This window comes from Tiliqua scincoides, chromosome 2, assembly GCF_035046505.1.
Source record: "Tiliqua scincoides isolate rTilSci1 chromosome 2, rTilSci1.hap2, whole genome shotgun sequence".
Lineage (NCBI taxonomy): Eukaryota > Metazoa > Chordata > Lepidosauria > Squamata > Scincidae > Tiliqua > Tiliqua scincoides.
This window is the reverse complement of record NC_089822.1, coordinates 184,328,816-184,350,732: the sequence shown is the minus strand read 5'-3', so window position 1 is coordinate 184,350,732 and position 21,917 is coordinate 184,328,816. Positions and strand designations below refer to the sequence as shown.

The following is a 21,917-nucleotide window of genomic DNA, read 5'->3' as shown; positions in this document are numbered from 1 at the left end:
CTGTGGAGACTACTGCTCTAGACTGAGATTTTTTTATATTTTTTTCTCACAATTTTCTGCTTCCTGCAACTATATACATTCAGTCTTGCACTGTATTTGCTTCAGGCAAGTCATAGGGACTGCTTATACTCAATGAATTCCTGAGGGGCAGCTATGTTAGACTCTGTTGAAAGAGAAGTACAAAGAGCCATATGGAGACATAAAGATGAGCACATTGTGGCCTAAGCCTTTGGCTATAGAGCATCAGACAAAGCAGGCTTTTTAGTCTTCAGAAGCTTATGCTCCCATCAATGTATTAATCTTGAAGGTACCATAAGACTTTTTTGCCATTTTCACAATAAATTCAATGGCCCAGATGTGTAGCACTTTAAAGCCCTAGCAAAAATATGATGACAGCCTTTTCTAAACTGTGGAACACACCCCACAACCAGCCATTTCTAGGGAGAACATGGGTTTTGCTCCTGCAAGTCTTGAAACCCTCAAGTGAGTTTGAATAGCTCAAGGCTTTTTGTGTTTATTTTGACATATTGTTATCCACCTTGGTGAGAGAAAGGCAGGATACAAATCCATTAAATAAATAAATCAATCAACGATTCCTTCAGACAGAAAAATGTATATGGAACCTTTAAAAATATACTTTCTCTAGAGCTGATCACTTCAAATGATGATACTCTATGGATACAATGTGTTTGGAAGTAGTCATGTTATAGTCAACTTTCCTTCAACAGTGTTCAAGCTACAAACGTGTGTTTGGCGAAGTTAGCTGTGCTCTGAAGAACATCAGTCACAACACCTGCAACAACAGAGACAAAATAACAGACCTCCAGAAATATGCTAATGTCCTGAGCGAAGGCATCCATAATGTGAGTATCCTTTGAAAGCACAGGTTGCTCCTCTATGTAAACAGTGTAGAAAGAAAGCTGGCATTTTTGGGTGCAGAAACTATTAGGAATAGGTGTTAACAAGGGATGGATTTTGACACAAGTAATTGTGTTTTTTTAATAACCATATTTGCACTTCAACTTTTCTGACAGGAATATTTGCATGTGTTCCAGCAGTACCTGTGGCTCACTCCCTGTGATTAAAGCTATCACACTTCTTGAAGTTCTGCATCATCAGAGGGTAGTGCAAATAAATAGAGATAGTGAGAATGCCACATATAAAGCTCACCTTGAATCACCTACCTGTGAAGTACAGACAAACTGTCTGCTGATTGTGCCAAAATATACAATTTTCAGGTCTACCACCCATCATTTAGTTCAGTGGTTCTCAAAGTTTTTAGCACTGCGACCCACTTTTTAGAATGATAGTCTATCAGGACCCACTGAAAGTGATGTCATTAACCGGGAAATGATGTCATGACCAAAAGTGACATCTTCAAGCAGGAAATTTTTAACATTCCCATATGAAAAACTCTAAGTAAATTTTAAAAGTATAACTTAAAAATTTATTTAAAATAAAGAAGAACCCTCCTCACCCTCCCAAGCAATAATTGATCTGTTTTTGAAAAATTCCCTAAACATCCCAAAGGCTGCAATCTTATCCACACTTACCCCAGAGTAAGCCCCATTGACTATTGTTAAAAGCATATACATAGTAACCTGTTAAAAGTACAGATCTGTAACTTTTCCCAAATGCAGTCACATACCATGGAAGCAATACGTCTAATATATTAAAAATAAAATACACATTGAAATGAATGGGGATCCACGTGAAATTGGCTTGTGACCCAATTAGTGGGTCCAGATCTACAGTTTGAAAAACACTGATTTTGTTTATCGCCAGCAGACCAAATGAAGGACATGATCCAGCCAAAGCTCAACACTTAAATCCCACTGGGAGGAAAGCTTAGCACATGTTTCTGTCTCCTACTAAATTTCTCTTCCAAATCTCAGTCATTCCATCCTGGTTTTGCAAAGTTTATGTGTTGAATTATGAATTTTAATATGTCCATGCTGCCCCAGATTCTTCCCAGTTGTAATTTTAATGACGGTCATGTGCCTCAGTCTAGAAAATCTGGGAATAGCAATAAATTGCCAGACATGTCTGGTTCTCATACAAAGACAGAACCTGTCTAGTCTTCTGATTGAGGATGCATGATGCTCCATACCAGGGGTGTCCAAAGTTTTTGGCAAGAGGGCCACATCATCTCTCTGACACTGTGGGAAAAAAGGAATTAATTTACATTTAAAATTTGAATAAATTTACATAAATTAATATACTAGAGGTGGAACTTATATGGATGAATGAAGGTCTTTTCTTTGCTGCCACTACTGTATCACAGACGTGAAACAGCAAGCAGTGAGGGAGCCGTCATCCCACAGCTAACGCGAGAGGTCAAACAGTCGTCCTCACGCTGAGAGCAGTTGCGTTGGACCAGTGCGGGTTCCAGCAAGTTTCCAGAGGCTCATTGGAGACTGGGGTCTCCCTGAGGGCCACATTGGGTGTCCTCAAGGGCCACAAGTGGCCTCAGGGCCGGAGTTTGGGCACCCCTGCTCCATACACATGAAATAGGGATTCAGAAAGCAATTCATCCTGTTCCAGCTGGCTTTTGTCTGTACTGCTGAACTGCCTACAGAATCCTGTTTCTGCACATGAAGAACAGTGTATGTAACCAAGTTAATGTTGTAAGGTCTCAATCTCCCCTCTATTATTTGTGTTCTTCAAGAGTAGATGGAACTTCTTGTAAAAGGACTTTTCTTAACTTTATTCGGGAGGATCATGTATATGTCTATATCTGACAAGGTACTGTACTGTTAGAGCTATGCCACTATTTCAAATTTTGTTTTTGATTTTTTCTTAAAGGTCTCTTGCAACACAGTAAAGAAGTATACTATGCCGAAATTTTGCGAGAAACTCCAGTACTTTGTCAACAGATTCCTAGCAGTATGTGTATAATAAATCAAAGAAATGAAGAAAATGGGGAAATCACTTTCATTAGACCAAATAGGGTACCTGACATTTTTTTTAAGCAACAACTCATTCATCTGTGCTAATCTTAAAGTGTGCTGTCAAAAGAAGGACCATTAATTGATTGAGTCACAATCCTCCATGACTAGCTCCTGCAATGCAGTCATGCTCAGGGCACGCTAGCATAGAATATCCAATGTTTACACGTTTACAAGCACTGTCATGGCTTACATAGATAAACAACCTGAGTCTGCAGGCATGCCAAGCTGGAACTCTAAGATAGGAAGCTATGCTGTTGCCACTCCAGATTGTATGAATGTCCCGTTTTAAACCACACCGCCTATGGAGGATGCAGGCTATCTGCGTCCAGGACTGATGCCTGTTGCAGTGCTTGTTGACCCTTAGCAGTTCCAATTCATTGTATTGTTTGAACTTATTTATTCTATTTAAATAAAACTTATTTAATATTGTATTTTCTAAACATCTGTTCTGATCTTGATCAGAAAGTATACTTGTGCTGAAGTAGAGCAATATAGTTGAGCACATGTATAGACCATGTTCCTCCTGCAGAGGGATATTCCTTGAAGTAGTAACCGTAAGAGTTATGGCAGTATTTAATATTTAAGTTATATACTTTGTTGTTCTTAGTTATATTATTGGTAATCATTTCTCTGCTACCTCATGCGCAGGTTGTTCTTTTTTCCATCAACTTTTTAAAAATTTAATGCCGACTTGTAATTTAATGCACACATTTTTATTACAACTGATTTGTTACTAAGTTTGAGCGGATACGGATGTCTTATTTTTGTACAACTATTAAAGTGTTTCAGTTACCAAACACAGAATAAAATTTTTGAATTAAACTTCCTAGAAGTGTTGTTTTTTTTTTTTGTCCTGGTTTTTATACAGGCTTTAGGTACAGTGTTTTGAGTAAATGACAATAGAGGCAAATTAGCCGATCCATACTTGTGCAACAAATCCAGCTGATGTCGCATCAAGATTTCATTCTGAGCCCTGGACATAAAGCTGTTTTCCTTATGCAACAACCTACCTCAGCTCCACTGGTGAACATATTTCCTTCTCCTTTAAGGCTCTTGTAAAAACAATCCTTGAACCACCTTCTTTGTCACTTTCATCTCATCCACTTTCTTCACTTCTTTAGTTGTCTCTTCTTCCATCCTTGCCTATTCTAATCAGAAAATATCCTCCTGATATCCTCCCTGATTTATTTTTCACATTTTTATACTGACCTTCCCTCCAGGAAGCTCAGGGTGACTCACATAGTTCCCTCTTTTTGTCCTCACAGCAACCCTGTGAGGTAGATTAGGCTGGGAGGTAGTGACTGGTCCAACGTTACCCAGAAAGCTTCGTGCCTGTGGGGATTTGACCCTGGATCTTCCAGTGAGTAGCAACTCCCAAACACTACACCAGTGGTTCTCAACTTTTTAGAATTACAGTCTATCAGGACCTACCAGAAGAGATGTCATTAACTTGGAATTGGTGTCATAGCTGGAAGTGATGTCATCAATTTAGGCTTCGAATCAAAGCCGTGATCAGCTAAAGGTCCCCTTACACAGCATGCTTGTGCTGTTACAATGCAAGGCTTGGAATTCAACATTCCAGCTTGGAAGTCAAAGCAGAATGCAGACTTGGATCATTCTCCAAACATACAGCTCTCCCCCTTTCTTCCCAGTGTCCCATCTTTCTACCTATTCAGGGCAAAGCACCAGACCCAGGTCCCAGTGGAAGTCCACCCTGCCCAGAAGCTTGGTGGAAAACCATCTCCCTTGCCAGATACTGTACCAGGTTTGTCTTGGGCTATAATTCTATCCACACTTACTTGAGAGAAAATCCCACAGACTTAAAGTCTTCATAGGTATGCATGGGATTGAGTACAAAGTGTGATGGACCTTGACAGTGTGGTCTTGTTTGTGGTGTTAGAGTGCCCCTGGTTACATATGCTGGGGAATTCAATGGCCATGCTAAGGCCCGAGGGTAGCTGCAGCTCAGGATTTCAGGGCTGCCATGGCAACCATGGGCCTGTCTCAGTTGATTATGGCCCTCTCACAAGTGGTTGGGCACACATTGGACTTGGACTTCACTGCAGGGCAGGGGAATTAACATCATGTCTCCCTCATGGACAGATAATTTCCTGGTGGGGTGTAGGATAGTAGTGGCTAGTGCAGATGAAATAGCTCACAACCTTCGTTCCGCATTGACAGTGCCTGATGACCCCCAGGCATCCGTTTGTCTTGCGGTTTGGGATTATTTCCAGCTTATAAAATCGGAGGATGTGGATAGGATCCTTTGGGTTGCAAGACTGTCCACTTGCCCCCTTGAACTTTGCCCAGACAGTCTATAAGATCTAGTTGAAGGGGGTGGGGAGGGCAGATAATACATAATTAACAGAGGGGATGCTGCCTAGTGTTTTGAAGGTGGCAGTGATTTGCCCCCTCCTAAAGAAGGGGACCCCCTCCCTTGATCCCACTGTTTTAGATAATTTCTGGATGATGTCAAACCTCCCCTTTCTGGTCAAGGTGATTGTGCGAATGGGTGGTGGCATCTCAGCTAGTGCTAGGGGATTCCTGTTCACCACTCTAGCCATTGGCCTGCGGAGCACCATAAGGATACCATGCTATTTAACATCTACAGCCCCTGGGAGAGGGCAACTGGGGATCTGGAGTGGGGTGTTACCAATATGCTGATGATACTCAGCTCTCTCTCTCCTTTCCTTTAGAGGAAAGGCTGAGATCCTAGAGTGCTGCCTACTTGTTTACTCAGGTGCACAAGAGCATTTCACCTTTCACGCCCAACACCTATTTTCATTTCCTTTCTTGATACTAGTCTACTTCATTCATTCAATTAGTTTGCAAACATCTCACCCACTTAGTTTTAATACTCTTCGTATTATGCACTCACACAATACTGGAACATTGCAATAATGAAAGCATTCAGAACCCCAAACAAGAGAGCAAGCCCAGTTGTTGTTTTTAAAAGCTCCAACCAGGCCACTTTTCTCTGTTAATAAGCCTCTCCCAATACAAGCTGAATGGGCTATCACCCAACAGGACCTCAGTGCCTCTTATCCTTCTGCCCTACCATTTTAATCTGTCAAATGCCATTCTTTTCTAAGATAATTTGCCTCTCCCCATTTTATCTTTCTCTTCAGATGTTTAACATTTTTACACCTTCCTCAGAATTAATAGAAAATCCTGAAATTTCCCTGGCTCATTTTATGAGGGAAAATTGGTCTAAATTCCAAACATACATTGTTTTCCTTTGATACGCTTATGCCCTCACACCCTGGCCACGTTCATTATCATGGCTGCTTCTTTGCAAACTGATTCAGAAGAATTCCTTCTAGTTAAGACCAGTCCAGACCTTGTCAGCATTATGATAAAGCACAATTGAAGAAAGTTAGAAGCATCATTCATCAAGGTACTACCTGCTAGCAACCACAGATATTTTCAAAATCTTTTGTCTATGGCTTCAATACCCTGTAGTACTTGCGACAAAAAGCATCAAATTCAAATGGGTTTCAGGGAGAAATTCCCCACCCAGTCAGTGACCAGAAGTCCCCACACCCAAAGATTCTCCGTGGTTTTTATGATGCCATGGTTGATTTCCAAAGGGATGACCCCTTATTATTCAGTACTCTCTTGAAAACATTTTCATGAGAAAGAATGACTTCAAAAGAGTATTTTTGAACTTTCATTAAAAAATTTTGAACTTTAATTAAAAATACAAGTTATCCAATAAATTTTAAAATATGATTTCACAAAATTCAGAACTTGTTATTAACCCATTCCTGCCCAGCTCACAGGTGTACACATTTGATCCCTGTTGTGTATATGCAACGTTGGGCAGAAATGGCTCAACTAAGAGCATCAAAATTTCCTGTATAATATTACCAGATGAACTGGTCCATGCGCTTCCTTGTTGGACACACACCAGAAACTAGGCTTTCTAGTCATGCGCAGAAGGGTGGGCATAGAGCAGCTTGCACTCCTGTCTCATTGCAATCCTGTTGGCTTTTAAGGCTGTCCGGTTGAGAGAGCTGGGCCAAAACAACCTTAGAGCCCTATTCTATGCATGTCTACTCAGATAAATCTCATTATAGTCAATGGTGCTTACTCCCAGGTAAGTGTGGATAGGATTGCAGCCTTGGAATGCAGTCCTATACACATTTCACTGGGAGTAAGGCCCCATCGAAGTCAATGGACCGTACTTCTGAGACAACCTACAGAGGTCCGCACTGCTGGTTGCTTCCCAGGTATAAAACCTGTTTATAAACGTACTGGCCTCCTCCACCATAATGTGTAGATAATAGGAAGAAAAAAAAAGAGCTTGGCAAAAGGAATGCAATCTGTCAGACTTCTTGTAGTATGGAAAAACAAGGTCTGCTTTGCCACTTGATTTTCCCCAAGATGTGTGCCAAGACTTAGTGAGCCCCCCCATCTCTCTGAGGAAGTGGAAGAAAAAAATCGGGTACATGATAGGGAAAAGTGAGAAGTTTAACTATAAAACTTTTCTACCTAGACTCTGGGCTGCCTACTTCCTACACTAAGATCAATTACCAGTGGGAGTGAGTATCTCGTCAATCTTCCAGCTGATCCCTTATTTTCAAGGTGGGCTTACTCCTTGAGATGGCTGCCTCATCATTAGGTCAGCCCCAACATCAACTCAGCTGTCAGGTGCTAGTGGCTTAATCACTACCACAAAACACCCTCAGCAAGAGGTAATATAGTAAAAATGCACTAATGGTGCACTATCATTTGCTGGAATTTAGTAAATGATGCCCATTATACTTTTGAAAACAGCTGTTGGGATCCTTACTCAAGAGAACTTCCATTACAAAGCCAGCCACACACACACAGGCACCCACAGAACACAGACACAGTGGGAATCCAAGATTTTTATTTTAGCATCAACATGCTCAGTGTCAAGACACAGAAACGCTATATACAATATAAGGAATACAGTTTGCACACAACATACAACACAACAGAAAAGTTGACTCTCTAATAAGTTAGCAAAACAAGAAACAGGGGCAATTTGCATATCTGGTGTTTGTTCCTCTTACATACAAAACTAATGGCATAGACTACTGATCAATTGGTATGCATTAAAGTGTAACTAATTTCCAAGGCACTAAGAGAGGCATTTTCCTTTGCCTGTTCTTGCAGTCCAAGAAGCAGGTAAGATTTCTTAAACCTCTTCCCCACCCATACACAGATGCTGCAGCAAAAACTGAGAGGAAAGATACAGTCTTCAGCCCAATTTTCCTGAATTCACACTGATGCCCAACAAGGTCATGTACCAAGCAAAGGTTACTAGAAGGCTGCAACAAAAAGCGGAACTGTGTGGTTGCCTTAGACTTTCAGTGGGCCCCACATCACAACCTCTTGGTCCCTAGGTCACCCGAAGAGAGGCGGAACTAGTAGACTCTACCCAGTAATGATGGTAGGACAGTAAAAGACAAAGGCATGCAGGCAAAGGAAGGGATTGAACAGGTAATGGAAAAGCAGACTGAAAACTGCACGAAGCTGCATTGTGGCCAACTGCAACAATGGCATAGCAGCCATCAATGCACGGCTCTTCATCAGCATCATTTAGTACAGCAGGAGAGAGAAAACTGAACAATCTGTACCATCAATCCTTTCTCTGCCCCTGGCAAAAATCCCTGCAATCTCCAAGGCTATGCATGTGCCTAAATTTGAATATTTTTTTTCAGCAAAAAATGGAAGATTGGTGCGTTGTGGTAAACCATTTGGGATTCAACAATGAATAAACTGGCCAAAAGTATAATACTCTATTACAAATTATATCAGATAATGCCCATACTACCACCAAATGTTCCGACTTTAAAAAACACGAATGGTCAAGTCTGCCCACTTAAAGGTACTTCTTAGAAAACAAAACGTTTGCCCCCTGTTGACAAGAAGATAACTTAATTTGACAAACACAATGCTATCAGATTAAAAGGCTAAACTTTAGTTAACTAATTATTACCAGTAGTAATTAAAGGAAATGCATGCATTAGCATTCCCTTTGCAATATCACATTTCTTGATCAAGTTGCAACGGAATTATAAAACCATATGATACACAGATTGTATACTGAGATTAGCACACAGCCTGCATCCTCAATATGCGTCACATCCTGGAACCAAAAGAGGGCTTTCAGGTAGGTGGACATTTAGGAGGAGGGCTTCCCCTTTGACAAGGGCAGTTTCAACAGTGCACTAATTACAAGCACCAATATCCCCTTAACACAACACAGGAATGTATTCTGTACTAAAATCAAAGCAGCCCCAGTTCTTACATGAATATATCTGCAAATACTGCAATGAAACTCTGAAGTGATACTCTCGTACCTTCCACTGACTTCAAATAGGCTCCCTGTAAATGCTGTTCTGCCTTCCACTATGGAGCAAAGTCTATTCACTCTTGGAGAGGATCCTGACATTGGAACAGTCAGAGCAGAGTCACAGAAAGGCCAGCTTTAAGTCCCAATGTACTATATTTTTGCTATCTAATTAGAAACGAGTGTCGAATTTCCTTTAAACACACACACCACCACCAAAATCTAGAACAGTGTTTGACTAAACATTTTGTGTATGAGATACGCAACTGTCAGCTTATCTTTGGTTCACAGTACTGTAAGTTTCTGGTGTTTGGACCTCCCTACTTCCCCCCCCCCCCAAAGCTTCATTCTGCTTCTCAGTGGAAATGCCAACTACAGAACTGAATTAATTTCCACTGAGACTGCAAGGTCAACATTTCTCTGTTCAAGCCTGTGCTCTGTGTTTTTTCTCCTTCAACGAACATTTACAGCCCAATCCTAACTAACTTCCCAGTGCCGATGCAGCCATGCCAACAGGGTGCAGGGGGAAGCAGTCCCAGAGGCCCAAGGGAATATTTGTTCCTTTACCTTGTGTCTGTGTTGTGGCTGCATCAGCACTGGGAAGTTGGTTAGGACTGGGTTGTCAGTTTCATAATTATTGAGAAACATGACCTGTGGCAATCTGGTACAATCACAAAGAGTCAGTAGCAGCCACCTGCCAAATCTATTGCCAGTGTGAATCAATCCTTTCTGCCAAAGAATAACCAAAACTGTTCTTGTCTGGAGTGTATCGCATCAACCATCACACTTTTTCAAAATACAAGACACACCGTGCACGTTAATGTGTAAGTTAAGAGACTTTTCAATCACATACCATAACAGACAAGTCCAGCAGCCATCCCATCAGGTATTTGTAACATAAGTAGTAGTATTACAGTATTTGGGCAGTAGCAGCAGAACTTCATCATCAATAAGGAGATGAGATATGGGAAATAACCAGGTTAAGTGCTATCTAAATAGGTGGACTTATAAGCAAGGAAGCACCCTTGTTTTCTTGAAATAAGAATGAGAACTAATACAGAAAGGCTATGCCATGCACCAACCTGCTGACAGCAGTCTCATTGCCTAAAGCTCTGTAAATCACTCTGGTACAGCAGCAGCCACATGGCAGTCCTTGGCTTTCTGGAAAGATGCCACTGCTCCTCCACTTCATGGAAGCAAAGCCAAAGCCTCTGCCAAACACTGGCAGCCTTCTCCCCATCTACAGAATGAGTTGGCTTTGTTGATTTAGGGTCATGAGTGCAAAAGGAACTGAGCCCGTTTTGTTTTTTTTTAAATGCCTTGACCTTTAAAAACTACTTATGTGAGCTTCCTGCAGATGAACCCCACAGTGTTTCATTTCCAAGTCTCGGATGCAAGACAAAATGCCACAGCTATGCACAACATGCTTCCTTGTCAGTGTTCTTGGGTATGCAGTTTACAAGTCTGCTGTGACCAAAATTCTCCCCCACCCCTAGATTCTCTTGTCCACAGGCAACCGCTAATGTGAATATGTATTTTTCCAGACCAAGGAATAAATGAGTGCAAGCCATCAAACACTGCTCCTCAGCAGGAGATTTGTAGACCCTTGGCTAAAATGAACCCAAGTCACACAGGGGTTGTGCTTTATCAGTTGTTCCCATAATCAAGCTTGGTCCAGTTGAAGCAGGATGCATGCTGCAATTTAAATCCAGGATCCCTCATGCCTTCCCTCCAAAACCAGGACAACCCAACCACCATAAACATTTACAATAGTTCATTCTGGTAGAACACTACTGAGTTCAGTGTATGTATGTGATGTCCATGCTAAGGGAACAGAACATTAGTTGTATTAAGTGTGACGGAGGCTACTTACGGGCAAATCCTGACTAAAGGAAGCACTGGCTGAATGGCAGAACATCATAAAGCACAGGGAGGCTGTGTGATGATGGGAAGGCTAGGGTCTCCCCGTGCGCACCAGTGGAACAACAGAGACCTGCTGGAGTAGGTAAGCCCTATGCAGGGGGTGGAGCACAGCAGAGGGAAGGTGGGAGATGGGGCAGGAGCTGGGTGAATCGGGCCCAAGAGGGGGGGCGGGTTGGGTGGCAACAGTGTGCACCGAATCCAAACCCCCTCCCTGGCCTGATCCACCTGCATGGATCAACTTGGACTTGAGCCAGCAGTACCTCAGGTGCAGGTCCAAATTGACTCGTTGCAGCTGCTGGGTCCTACCTGGGGCAAGGGGACAAACATCCCCCAAGGAGACCCCCAGCAGCCAAAAATCTCTCATGGGGAGCAGCATACCCTGCACATGTGCCACTGCATTGCCGCGTGGGGATTTAGGTACGATTGGGCTGTTAGTGACAGAAGGGTTTCTAAAGTCATGAATCATCACATTTCACTCTTTGAAAAACAGAATTGGTCTTCAACAGTGCAACACAGAACATCATAAGTGGCAAATAGAAATGTACAAAGCAAAACAGGTATATCAGAATATGGAGTTCTACTTGTCTACTTACAACAGGGTTAATCTGTTTAAAATTCAGTTATGCACACAAGTCTATTCCAATCTGTACATTTCATTTAAACACCATTTACCCCAACAGCTTCCCCTGTACAATACCTGGAGCAGCATTAGAAACATTGACAAGTTCACAGTTACCATATAGCTTAGACTGAACGTATCATGTTAATGTAACAGATGACATCAGGGCAAATTAGGAAAAAAAAATGTATTTCTTTGTCTTGTTGTCGCCAAGTGATGAATGCAGGCCTTTAGAACTACCTCTGCGTCATCAATAATCAAATTCTTTGTGATCTCCAGAAACAAAAAACTGCATGTTTCGGTCAAAGCTCTAAGCCACACACAATCGTTAATTGCAATCCCACCTCTGTTTTAGTCTACTGAAGCAAGGAATCAATCACAGCTCCTGATTTTGCAGAACGTTTTCTGTTTGGGGGAAAAAAGAGGAAAAGACACAAGTCAAAGTTCACAAGGCTCGTTATTTCAAGAGAGGAATTAATGTCTTTCAGATCAAAGTATACATCAGAAATAAGCAAAAATTACAGGCTATTTCAGGAGGAAACTTAAGTTGCTTCCTTTTAGCACATGGTCATCATACAGCATTAAAGGGGCTTGTCTTCATCAATGACAAAATACTAACCTTAAGCACTGCATTTTGACATTGGATAAATAAGGATAGACTAAGACAAATAAGATGTAGAGATGGGGGAGTAGAAACAGATGTAGTTGAATGGAAGATGTCATCATCATAGTTTGGGATTACCAGCCAAATGGGACGGCTCAAGTTATGGAGGAAGGAAGCATTGGCCTGGTTCCATCCAACAAGTCCATAATTATATGGACTCACTTTTAATATGATCAATTACAACATGCTCTAATAATTTGTAAATAATTAGCTTTTAGAAAAAACCAATTCTACCTTTCCACCATTTAGCACTCATGACAGCATACAAATAATTACATAATCCTAACTAAAATCAGGGAAAAATATCTGTTGGAAGGTACTACCAATATGCCTTTTGGTCAGCAATGTTTCAAGAAAGGGTTTTAAGGCCAGGGCTGACCTGGAACACATATCTACCAATCAGGCTTTTTCACACAGAGAGAGAAGCCTTTATAAAAATATGTGTATCTTCACCTGGACCTCCTTCCATTCCATAATCATAACTCCTCTTGGAACCTGATCAATAGTCCCTCTATTGTGATCCCTCTCCAGCTGAGAGTCCCTTGCATTTATCTTTCCCTGCTTCCACAAGCAACTTGAAACAAATTGAAAACTGAAGTACGAGATTCAACATATATGACTGGATGCTTTGGCTATCGTGTGCACACAACAGGTGTTTCCCCATGCCGTCAGAGTTAGCATAGAACCATACAGGCAACAGGGACATGCATGGAGGTCTTGCTGATGCTGAAGAGACCACTGTAGCTTTGGATCACAGTCATAATGTGAAAACTCCCTGTGAGTTTCAGGCTGGATGTAAAACATGTTCTAACCTTCGGCCAGTTTTAGGTCTTGATCTTCCTTTAGAAGTTCTTGGTCTCTCTAGTTTCATCAATGACTGCCTCAAGCTCTCTTCAGTGTAAGCTAGGTAGACATGGGAAAGGTCAACCTCAAAGGGCTGTATGGGAGAAGGGGGGGAGAAACATCATGAGTACATGTTCATGCATCATGTCAGAAGATATCATTGATACTGAAAAAAAATTAAAAATTTATGGCAGCCAAGCAGGGACTGCAAATCGTCAGATGTTGACAAATGGTCACTTACATCTTTTTCTTTTTTATCCGGCACAGGAGTCTGTTTTCTCATGTTATTCCCTGTATATGCCACACATTTCTTTTAAAAAAAAAAGGTTTAATAGTTAGGTACTGCAAGAGAAATCACGTCATTATGAAGGCTTTTGTTTTCTTGGCCTACGGCATCTTTCAAAATAAGACAGAGATCTCACTGATTTAAGTAGAGGCCGTTTCTGTTATCAATTTATCCAACACAATTAAGGCTGCAATTCCAAACACACTTATTCAGGAGTACATTCCAATAAAATCAGTGAGGCTTGCTTACAAGGAAATATAGACAGGACTGTTAGGCTAGTGCAAAAGACAGAAATTCAGCAGGTGGAGAGGAACTGCCCCTCTTCACCCCAGGGTGGCATCTTTTCCAGAGGTGGTTGCCTTGTCTGTATTTTTTTTTTTTTTAATGTGAGCCCTGTGGGGACAGGGAGCCATTTAGTGATTTATTTTACTAACCGCTGTGTGAACTACAGGTAGCCCTCATTATCAGCCGGAGTTCTGTTACCAGAACCTCCCCAAATAAGAAAAACTACAGGTATTCGAAATTTGTAGTTTTTGGCCTCTCTCCGAATCTGACCGGAGCTGAGCTCACAGTCAGCTCCAGTCGAGTCTGGAGTCACTTCTGAAGCCTGTAGAAGCTGGGTGTATCTGCTCAAAAAGAAGCCCAGAGTTGTTTAAAGGTGACTTCCTGTTTTTGGTGAAAATCAGAAGTTGCCTTTAAATGACTCCAGGTGGCTTTCTAAAGCCCGCAGAGACCACGGTGATGCACATTGCAGGCTTCAGAAGAGATTCTGGAGGCTCCAAGTCGGCCTGCACCTGGGTTTGAGGACTGCAGATGCAGAAGCCCGTGGGTACCAAATCCATGGATAATGTGGGCTGCAAGTATTCTTGCTGAAAAGAGGTATATAAATATTAATAATATTCTCCAACAACACAAATTCCACACAAGCTAAACTGGACAAAGCAAAAACAAATACAAAGTCCTTAAAATAGTATTTCACAAATGGTAAGTGCTGTTTTTCTGTCAAGCAGTGGGGGGGGGGGGGAGTGTGTGTGAGAGAGAATTAGCATAGAGACTTCTGTTTAACATATGAGTGACCCTTTCAGGATGCATTAACATTTTACATCACTGTGCGAATTCAACAACAGGTACATACTGTTACATACCAACTGCCATTCACCAATATCTTCATTCCAGTGAACGTAGTTTTCAATCATTTCCTTGAAATTAATCAGAAAAAATCTCTCAATTCAGATTCACAACTTCTAAATCATGCTTTGTGATGACAACAGAACAGGGGTGTCCAAACTTCTTGACAGGAGGGCCACATCAGCTCTCTGACACTGTGTCGGGGGCCGGGGTAAAAAGAATTAACATTTCAAATTTGAATAAATTTACATAAATGAATACATTAGAGATGGAACTTATATGAATGAATGAAGGTCTTTCAATAGCTCAAGGCCTATCAAAGGCTTTGCACAAAGCAAAACCAGCCTTTCCTTTGCTGCCACTGCTGCATCACAGATGTGAAACAGTTAGCAGTGAAGGGAGCCCTTATCCCATAGCTCACGCAAGAGGTCAAACAGTTGGCTGTCACACTGAGAGCAGTTGCATCAGGCCAGGGCGGGCTCCAGCAAATCTCTGGAGGGCCAGAAGCTCATTGGAGACTAGGAGCTTGCTGAGGGCCGGATCGGGAGTCCTTGAGGGCCGCAAGTGGCCCCAGGGCTGGTGTTTGGGCACTCCTGATTTAGAACAAACAGACCCCTTTCCAAGAAGTCACATCCCACTGCTATTTGTAACAGCTGAACCCTCTCTTCTCAGTGCCCTCTGCTTCTTGTTGACTAGGAACTTGAGGCAGTCCTTATGTTACAAGAGATGTGCGGTAATTCCTTTCCCATGGCTCCATCATCCCATGTTGCTCAAGTTTCAGTTCAATCCAGGAGACTGCAAGGGGTGTTGGCAAACTGACTCCATGAGGTATGTCCCATGGAATCTCTAGAAGAACTCAAACATGACAAGAATAGTACTACCAGAGGGAAGCTGTACGTAGGCGGCTTCTTTTATGTAACACTTGGTCTTATGCTTTCACTAGTGTGAAAACAGTGAAAGGAGAAGAGGCTTTTCTCTTGCATTATTTGAATTCCTGAAAACCAACATGGGCTCCCCTGATTTTTCACCTGATAGTCCTGAGGTATAAAGTTGTCTATGATGAGCATTTGAAGTCGAAGCTCCCTGCTGAGCTGTCTGATGTTCTCCAGTAAGCCTTCAATTTCCCTCTGATGCTCCTGCTGCAGATCCGCCATCTAGAAACACAAAACCACCAAAAGCTACAGCTAGATTCTTCCACTAGGAGTGCGAATAAAATTTAATCATAATTTTTTTTTTGCATGTTACATTTGTGTGGTAAAAAGAATCATAATAATCCCCAGCAAGGGCAGGCATTTTAAGTAAACTACAGTGTTTTTACACTGGGCTCATATGTATCCTACAGACATTTTTAATAACTGGTTTTAATAAGTTATCTATCAGTAGCCATTTCACATGGTTGTTTTTAAAGCGGGTGTGCTCAAATGTTACATTTTGTTTTCTTTCCTTTGTGTCATGTCTAATGAATGTAAGCTGATCGTGTTCTTAGTAGCATTTTAAGGCTTAGCAAGCTTAAGACTTAATATTCTAACCATTTAGCGGAGCATAACAAATGAGAATGTCAAGGAAAGAGACTTTTTGCCTCTTTATATAATATAATATAATTATATTATATTGAAGAGACTCTTCAATATAAAGAGACTTTTTGCCACAGCAGGCACTATTATGGGGACATTTATTTCGCACAGGTCCAAACAAGCCTTTAAAATGCCACCAAAAAGGATGGCTGCTTTGCAACTCTGTACCTACACAATGGCTGCGCTAACAACTCCGTGTGAGCTGTAGAAGGTTATGGATCCTTCACAGAAGACATCTTCAAGAAATTAGATACTGCCTGATACATACACACTTTGCCACAAATCATTCAAGGAACAGAGTCCCAAAGTTCCTCCAGCCCAAACTGTAAATAAATGTGTGAAACTGTCCTTTGTTATTTTTGCCAATTTAAAATTCCAGATCTTATGTGCACATGCCTTGGTGCAATGAGCTATCTTTTAATGCTTACATTACTGTGCAATGCACCACAAACATTGAGGGAGACCTATAAGTACTAAATAATTCAAAATTGCAATTTTAATACAAACCAGAAGACATGGTTTATGTATCTAACCGCATACTCCTAAACACCCACAACACAGAGACATTTCTATATCCCACATCAACTGGTGCTTCGTGCCATGGGTCCTCCTTTCTCCAACATGTAAGCAATTCCCTCTTCTCTCCTTACTCATAATAAAACAGCACGTGAAACTGTGCAGCATTGACACTGCTACTTTTCGACCCATTAGCTGAGTGCAGCGCTACTCACAAACAGGGCTGCATAGAAATTTTAGCTCAAACTTCTGATACTGACCTCTGACTTTGCTGCCATTAGCATCGTCCAGACTTTCTTCAGCTTCTTGGTTTTACCCTGTGCTTCCTCCTGAAGGCTGGTGTACTTTTCCTCGATGTCCAAACGCTCTTGCTATTTGCAAATCATGAAAAAGCCACAGGTTAACATTGTCTCACCCAGTGATCACTGCAGCATGCAAGTCCTTAAATTATCCAATGGAAGTGCTGGTAAAAGGATGCTGTTTAGCACAGAAATTTTTGGATAAATCACCAAGCACTGGCATGTTATGTTTTAAGGTGCATTCCATTGTACTCGTGTACTAGGAAGTCTACATGTCTATGTAAAATGCTTCTAATCTTTCACTGTCCCCCTCTACCAGTGTAGACGTTCTCTCTCATTTCAGACATGCCTTAGCCTCATCTGATCCACCTGACCAAAAACCACAACATACAGTTTAAGGAGAGCATAACTAAGGGGTGTCGAACTCATTTCGTACTGGGGCCTAAAGCATTCATGTCATAAGAACCAGAAGTGATGTCACTAAGCAGGTGATAACTAGAAATAAGCACTTCGTTCTCACCAAGGAGCTCATTAGCTGCAAGTGACAGAAGAGAAAATATGTGAATCTTGATCGTATTTTGCTAGCTATGGGAAAGACCAATTATCACAGAGGCCACATTTCAACAATACCACTTCTGCCCAGCAGTGTTTCCTCTAATATTTTTTTCTACCATGGGGAGCACATAACCACTGTCATCTTAAAATGGGCATCTTAAAATGGGCAATGGCCAGACTGCTCTCTAGGCCAGTGGTTCCCAAACTGCATGGGTCATGACCCAATATTTGGTGGTTCATGAAACTGACAGGGTAGATTTGCTTGTTGGCAACCTTCAGTCTTGGAAGACTATGATATCGCGCTCTGAATGGTGGTTCTCGCACAGTGTCTAGTGTGGCTGAAAAGGCCAATTTGGGAGTGACAATCCCTTCCAAACAGGGAGCAAGTATAGTGTGTCCCTGGTCTGTCTCCCTGGCTATGGGCCTTCCTCCTTGCCTCTTTGCCTCAGTCTGTTGGCAAAGTGTCTCTTCAAACTGGGAAAGGCCATGCTGCACAGCCTGCCTCCAAGCAGAATGCTCAGAGGCCAATGTTTCCCATCTGTTGAGATTCATTCCTAAGGCATTCAGATCCCTCTTGCAGATATCCTTGTAGCGCAGCTGTGGTCTACCCATAGGGCACTTTCCCTGCACAAGTTCTCCATAGAGGAGATCCTCTGGGATCCAACCATCGCCCATTCTCACAACATGACCAAGCCAACGCAGGTGTCTCTGTTTCAGCACTGTATACACACTGGGGATTCCAGTTCATTCCAGGACTGTGTTGTTTGGAACTTTGTCCTGCCAGGTGATACCAAGGATGCATCAGAGGCAGTGCATGTGGAAAGCGTTCAGCTTCTTCTCCTATTGTGAGCGAAGAGTCCATGACTCGCTGCAGTACAGCGAGTCATGGACTCTTCGCTCACAATAGGAGAAGTGTACTCAAGAAGCGTACTCAAGACACAAGCTCTGTAGACCTGGATCTTGGTATGTTCCGTCAGCTTCTTGTTAGACCAGACTCTCTTTGTGAGTCTGGAAAACGTGGTAGCTGCTTTACCGATGTGTTTGTTTAGCTCGGTATCCAGAGAAAGAGTGTTGGAGATTGTTGAGCCAAGGTACACAAAATCATGAACAACCTCCAGCTCGTGCGCAGAGATTGCAATGCAGGGAGGTGAGTCCACATCCTGAACCATGACCTGTGTTTTCTTCAGGCTGATTGTCAGTCCAAAGTCTTGGCAAGCCTTGCTAAAACAGTTCATGAGCTGCAGGAGATCCATCCATAAACCTTTATTGGCATTAAAGCTGCTGGAGATCTTTGGCAGAGTGGGTGCTGACAGTTGCATCTTTGGTGAAGAGGAAGTCACACAGACATTTCAGCTGGACTTTCCACTCAGTCTGGAGAGGTTGAAGAGCTTTCTGTCTGATCTGGTCCAGAGACAGATGCCTTCTGTTGCAGTTCCAAAGGCCTGCTTCAGCAGGACAGCGAAGAAAATCCCAAACAATGTCTGCGCGAGAACACAGTCCTGCTTCGCTTCGGATGTCAAAGGGGTCTGATGTAGAGCCATCAAAGACTACAGTGCTCTTCATGTCCTCGTGGAAAGACCTGATGATGCTAAGGAGCCTGGGTGGACTTCCAAATCTTGGGGAGAATCTTGAAGAGGCCGTCCCTGCTGACCAGGTTTAAAGCCTTCGTGAGATCTATGAAGGCTATAAAGAGTGGCTGTTGTTGTTCTCTGCATTTCTCCTGCAGTTGTCTAAGGGTGAATACCATATCGGTGTTGGACCTGTTGGCTCGGAATCCACACTGTGATTCTGGGTAGACGCTCTCTGCAAGTACCTGGAGCCTCTTCAGTGCAACTCCGGCAAACAGCTTTCCTACAACACTAAGGAGAGCGATGCCACGGTTGGTATTGCAGTCACCCCTGTCGGCTTTGTTCTTGTACAGCATGACAATGTTTGCATCCCTCATGTCCTGTGTTACTCCACCTTCTCTCCAGCAGAGGCAGAGGATTTCATGCAGCTCAGTGGCGATGATCTCTTTGCAGCACTTTAGGACTTCAGCAGGGATGCTGTCTTTCCCAGGTGCCTTGCCAGAGGGAGGGAGTCCAGTGCCAAGTGAAGTTCTGCTAGGGTTGATTCATTGTCAAGCTCCTCCAGCACAGGCAGGCACTAGATGTTGTTCAGTGCTTCCTCGGTTACTGCATTTTCTCGGGAATATAGCTCAGAGTAGTGCTGCACCCAGCGTCCCATCTGCTGCGCCCGGTCCTGGATGACCTCGCCTGTGGCAGACTTCAGGGGGCAGTTTTCTTCTGTGTTGGACCTAGGGCCAGCTTGATACTATCATACAGGGGTGCCCAAACCCCGGCCCTGGGGTCACTTGCGGCCCTCAAGGCCTCTCAATGCGGCCCTCAGTTGAACCCCTAGTCTTCAATGAGCCTCTGGCCATCCGGAGATTTGTTAGAGCCCGCATTGGCCCAATGCAACTGCTCTCAGCGTGAGGGTGACTGTTTGACCTCTCGCGTGAGCTGTAGGATGAGGGCTCCCTCCACTGCTTGCTTTTTCATGTCTGTGATGCAGTAGCAGAAGCAAAGAAAAGGCCAGCCTGAGCTATTGCAAGACCTTCATTGATTCACATAAGTTCACCTTCAATATATTCACTTATGTAAATTTATTCAAATTTTAAATGTAAATTAATTCTTTTTATCCGCGGCCCCCGACATAGTGTCAGAGAGCTGATGTGGCCCTCCTGCCAAAAACTTTAGACACCCCTGCCGTAATACAACCCCTTGATGTTGCCCATGTCATGAAACTGACAGGGTAGATTAGGCTATGTGCATCAAGGGTTAAACAAGCTGCTACTGGGGGGAACAGCTGTCCAATCACCATTATAGCCACACCCCTTGGCATTTATAAATCAGGAAGCAGCCTCCAGGGCAGCCACTTTCAACCTTTTTCAGCTCACTGCACACTGAGAAGGCACTGAAATTGTCAAGGCACACTACCAGTTTTTTTCTTACATTAAATTACTACATTACAATTAATTTTTAATTGACATAATTAATACAATTAAATCATTACATGACGAAGAAACTCACAAGAAGATAGGAGATGAAAGTATATGTGATTCTGGAGAGGAGGAAAAATGTTTTGAAGTAGGGTTATCAAATGGTTATCAAAGTTTTATACCAGAAAGTGTTGGCAAAGAGGGCAGATTGATCACATAGTGGAGAAATGTGGGGTGAGGGTTGGTGAAGAGACATGAATGAAACGAGTGCAGGATTAAACTGGGGGGGGGAGAGAGAGAGAGAGAATGTGAGGCAAGTGATTCTGGACCTTTGGAAGATGCGGAGGAATGAGAGGAACGACAGCAAGAGAAGTGTTAACTGTGATTGGGAGATATGGGGGGGGGGGTATCTGCCTGTGGAAGGGGGTGAAGTGGGGAAGTAGAGGAGAGAGAAGTGTCAATTGCCTGCTCCTGATTTTGAGGGGGAAAAGTGCGACCAAAAGCCCAATCCTATGCATGTCTACTCAGAAGCAAGCCCAGTTACAGTCAATGGGGCTTACTCCCAGGTATGTGTGGATAGGATTGTGGCAAAAAGTGCCTTGTTGGTGAAGGAAACAAAGGGAGGGTCGCTCTGGGGAGTTGCAGACAAACTGTGGCAAGGAAAAGGAACTTTCAAGGATCCCTTTCAGCCAGCCAGTCCTTAAGTTGGTGTCCTCAGCAGACTCACTCGCTTCCCAGCTGCTTGCCTGCTCCTGGCTCCCTCTTCTCACTCACTCTGCAGCTCCCACCAAGTGGCTTCTCCAGGTTTCTCTGGTTGCCCAGTCAGCACGCAGACAGGCAACAACCACCTTAGTGCCCAAACCTATGCATGTCTACTCAACTATTCAACTTCCTTACTTATGCTATGTTTTTCTGGGTGGTACAAATAAAGATATTACTATACTGTGACTTTTTGAGGTTCTGTCTTTCTGCTTCCCTGCCCAAAACAGGTCCAATTTCATAAAACTATACCTTCTCCCTGCCCCCTTTTCCCCTACTAAAAAGCCCCGATCATTTTGGCAGCCCTTCTCTGCGCCCCTGAACAAGGTACAGGGTTCTTTGTACTTTTTCTCCACTAAATTCTTTTGGATAGGGTGCAAACAGAAAAACACTTCTATCTACATAGCACTCATGCCTATATCACTTCTATCAGTTATTTGCACTCATGTCTGGCTACCAGACATAACTTCTATCAGTGATCTGCACACATTGCCT

The 21,917-nt window shown here is 42.8% G+C and overlaps 1 protein-coding gene across 4 annotated transcripts in view; it reads right to left on the bottom strand.

The window, feature by feature from the left end:
• Nucleotides 1–1,520: 1,520 nt before the first annotated feature.
• Nucleotides 1,521–21,917, bottom strand: part of KIF3A (kinesin family member 3A) — a 41,613-nt gene continuing 21,216 nt past the window's right edge. For 2 of the 4 annotated variants that reach the window (XM_066614432.1, XM_066614430.1), the window contains 6 exons: nt 17,090–17,200; nt 15,768–15,893; nt 14,757–14,810; nt 13,567–13,635; nt 13,295–13,419; nt 7,811–12,223 (listed from right to left, as the gene is read on the bottom strand). In XM_066614432.1, the coding sequence (XP_066470529.1) occupies nt 12,175–12,223; nt 13,295–13,419; nt 13,567–13,635; nt 14,757–14,810; nt 15,768–15,893; nt 17,090–17,200 (534 nt within the window). In that variant the 3' untranslated portion in view covers nt 7,811–12,174. Of the gene's footprint in view, nt 2,160–7,810; nt 12,224–13,294; nt 13,420–13,566; nt 13,636–14,756; nt 14,811–15,767; nt 15,894–17,089; nt 17,201–21,917 lie in introns of those variants that run through there. The other 2 variants (XR_010793736.1, XM_066614431.1) reach the window with 2 other exon arrangements.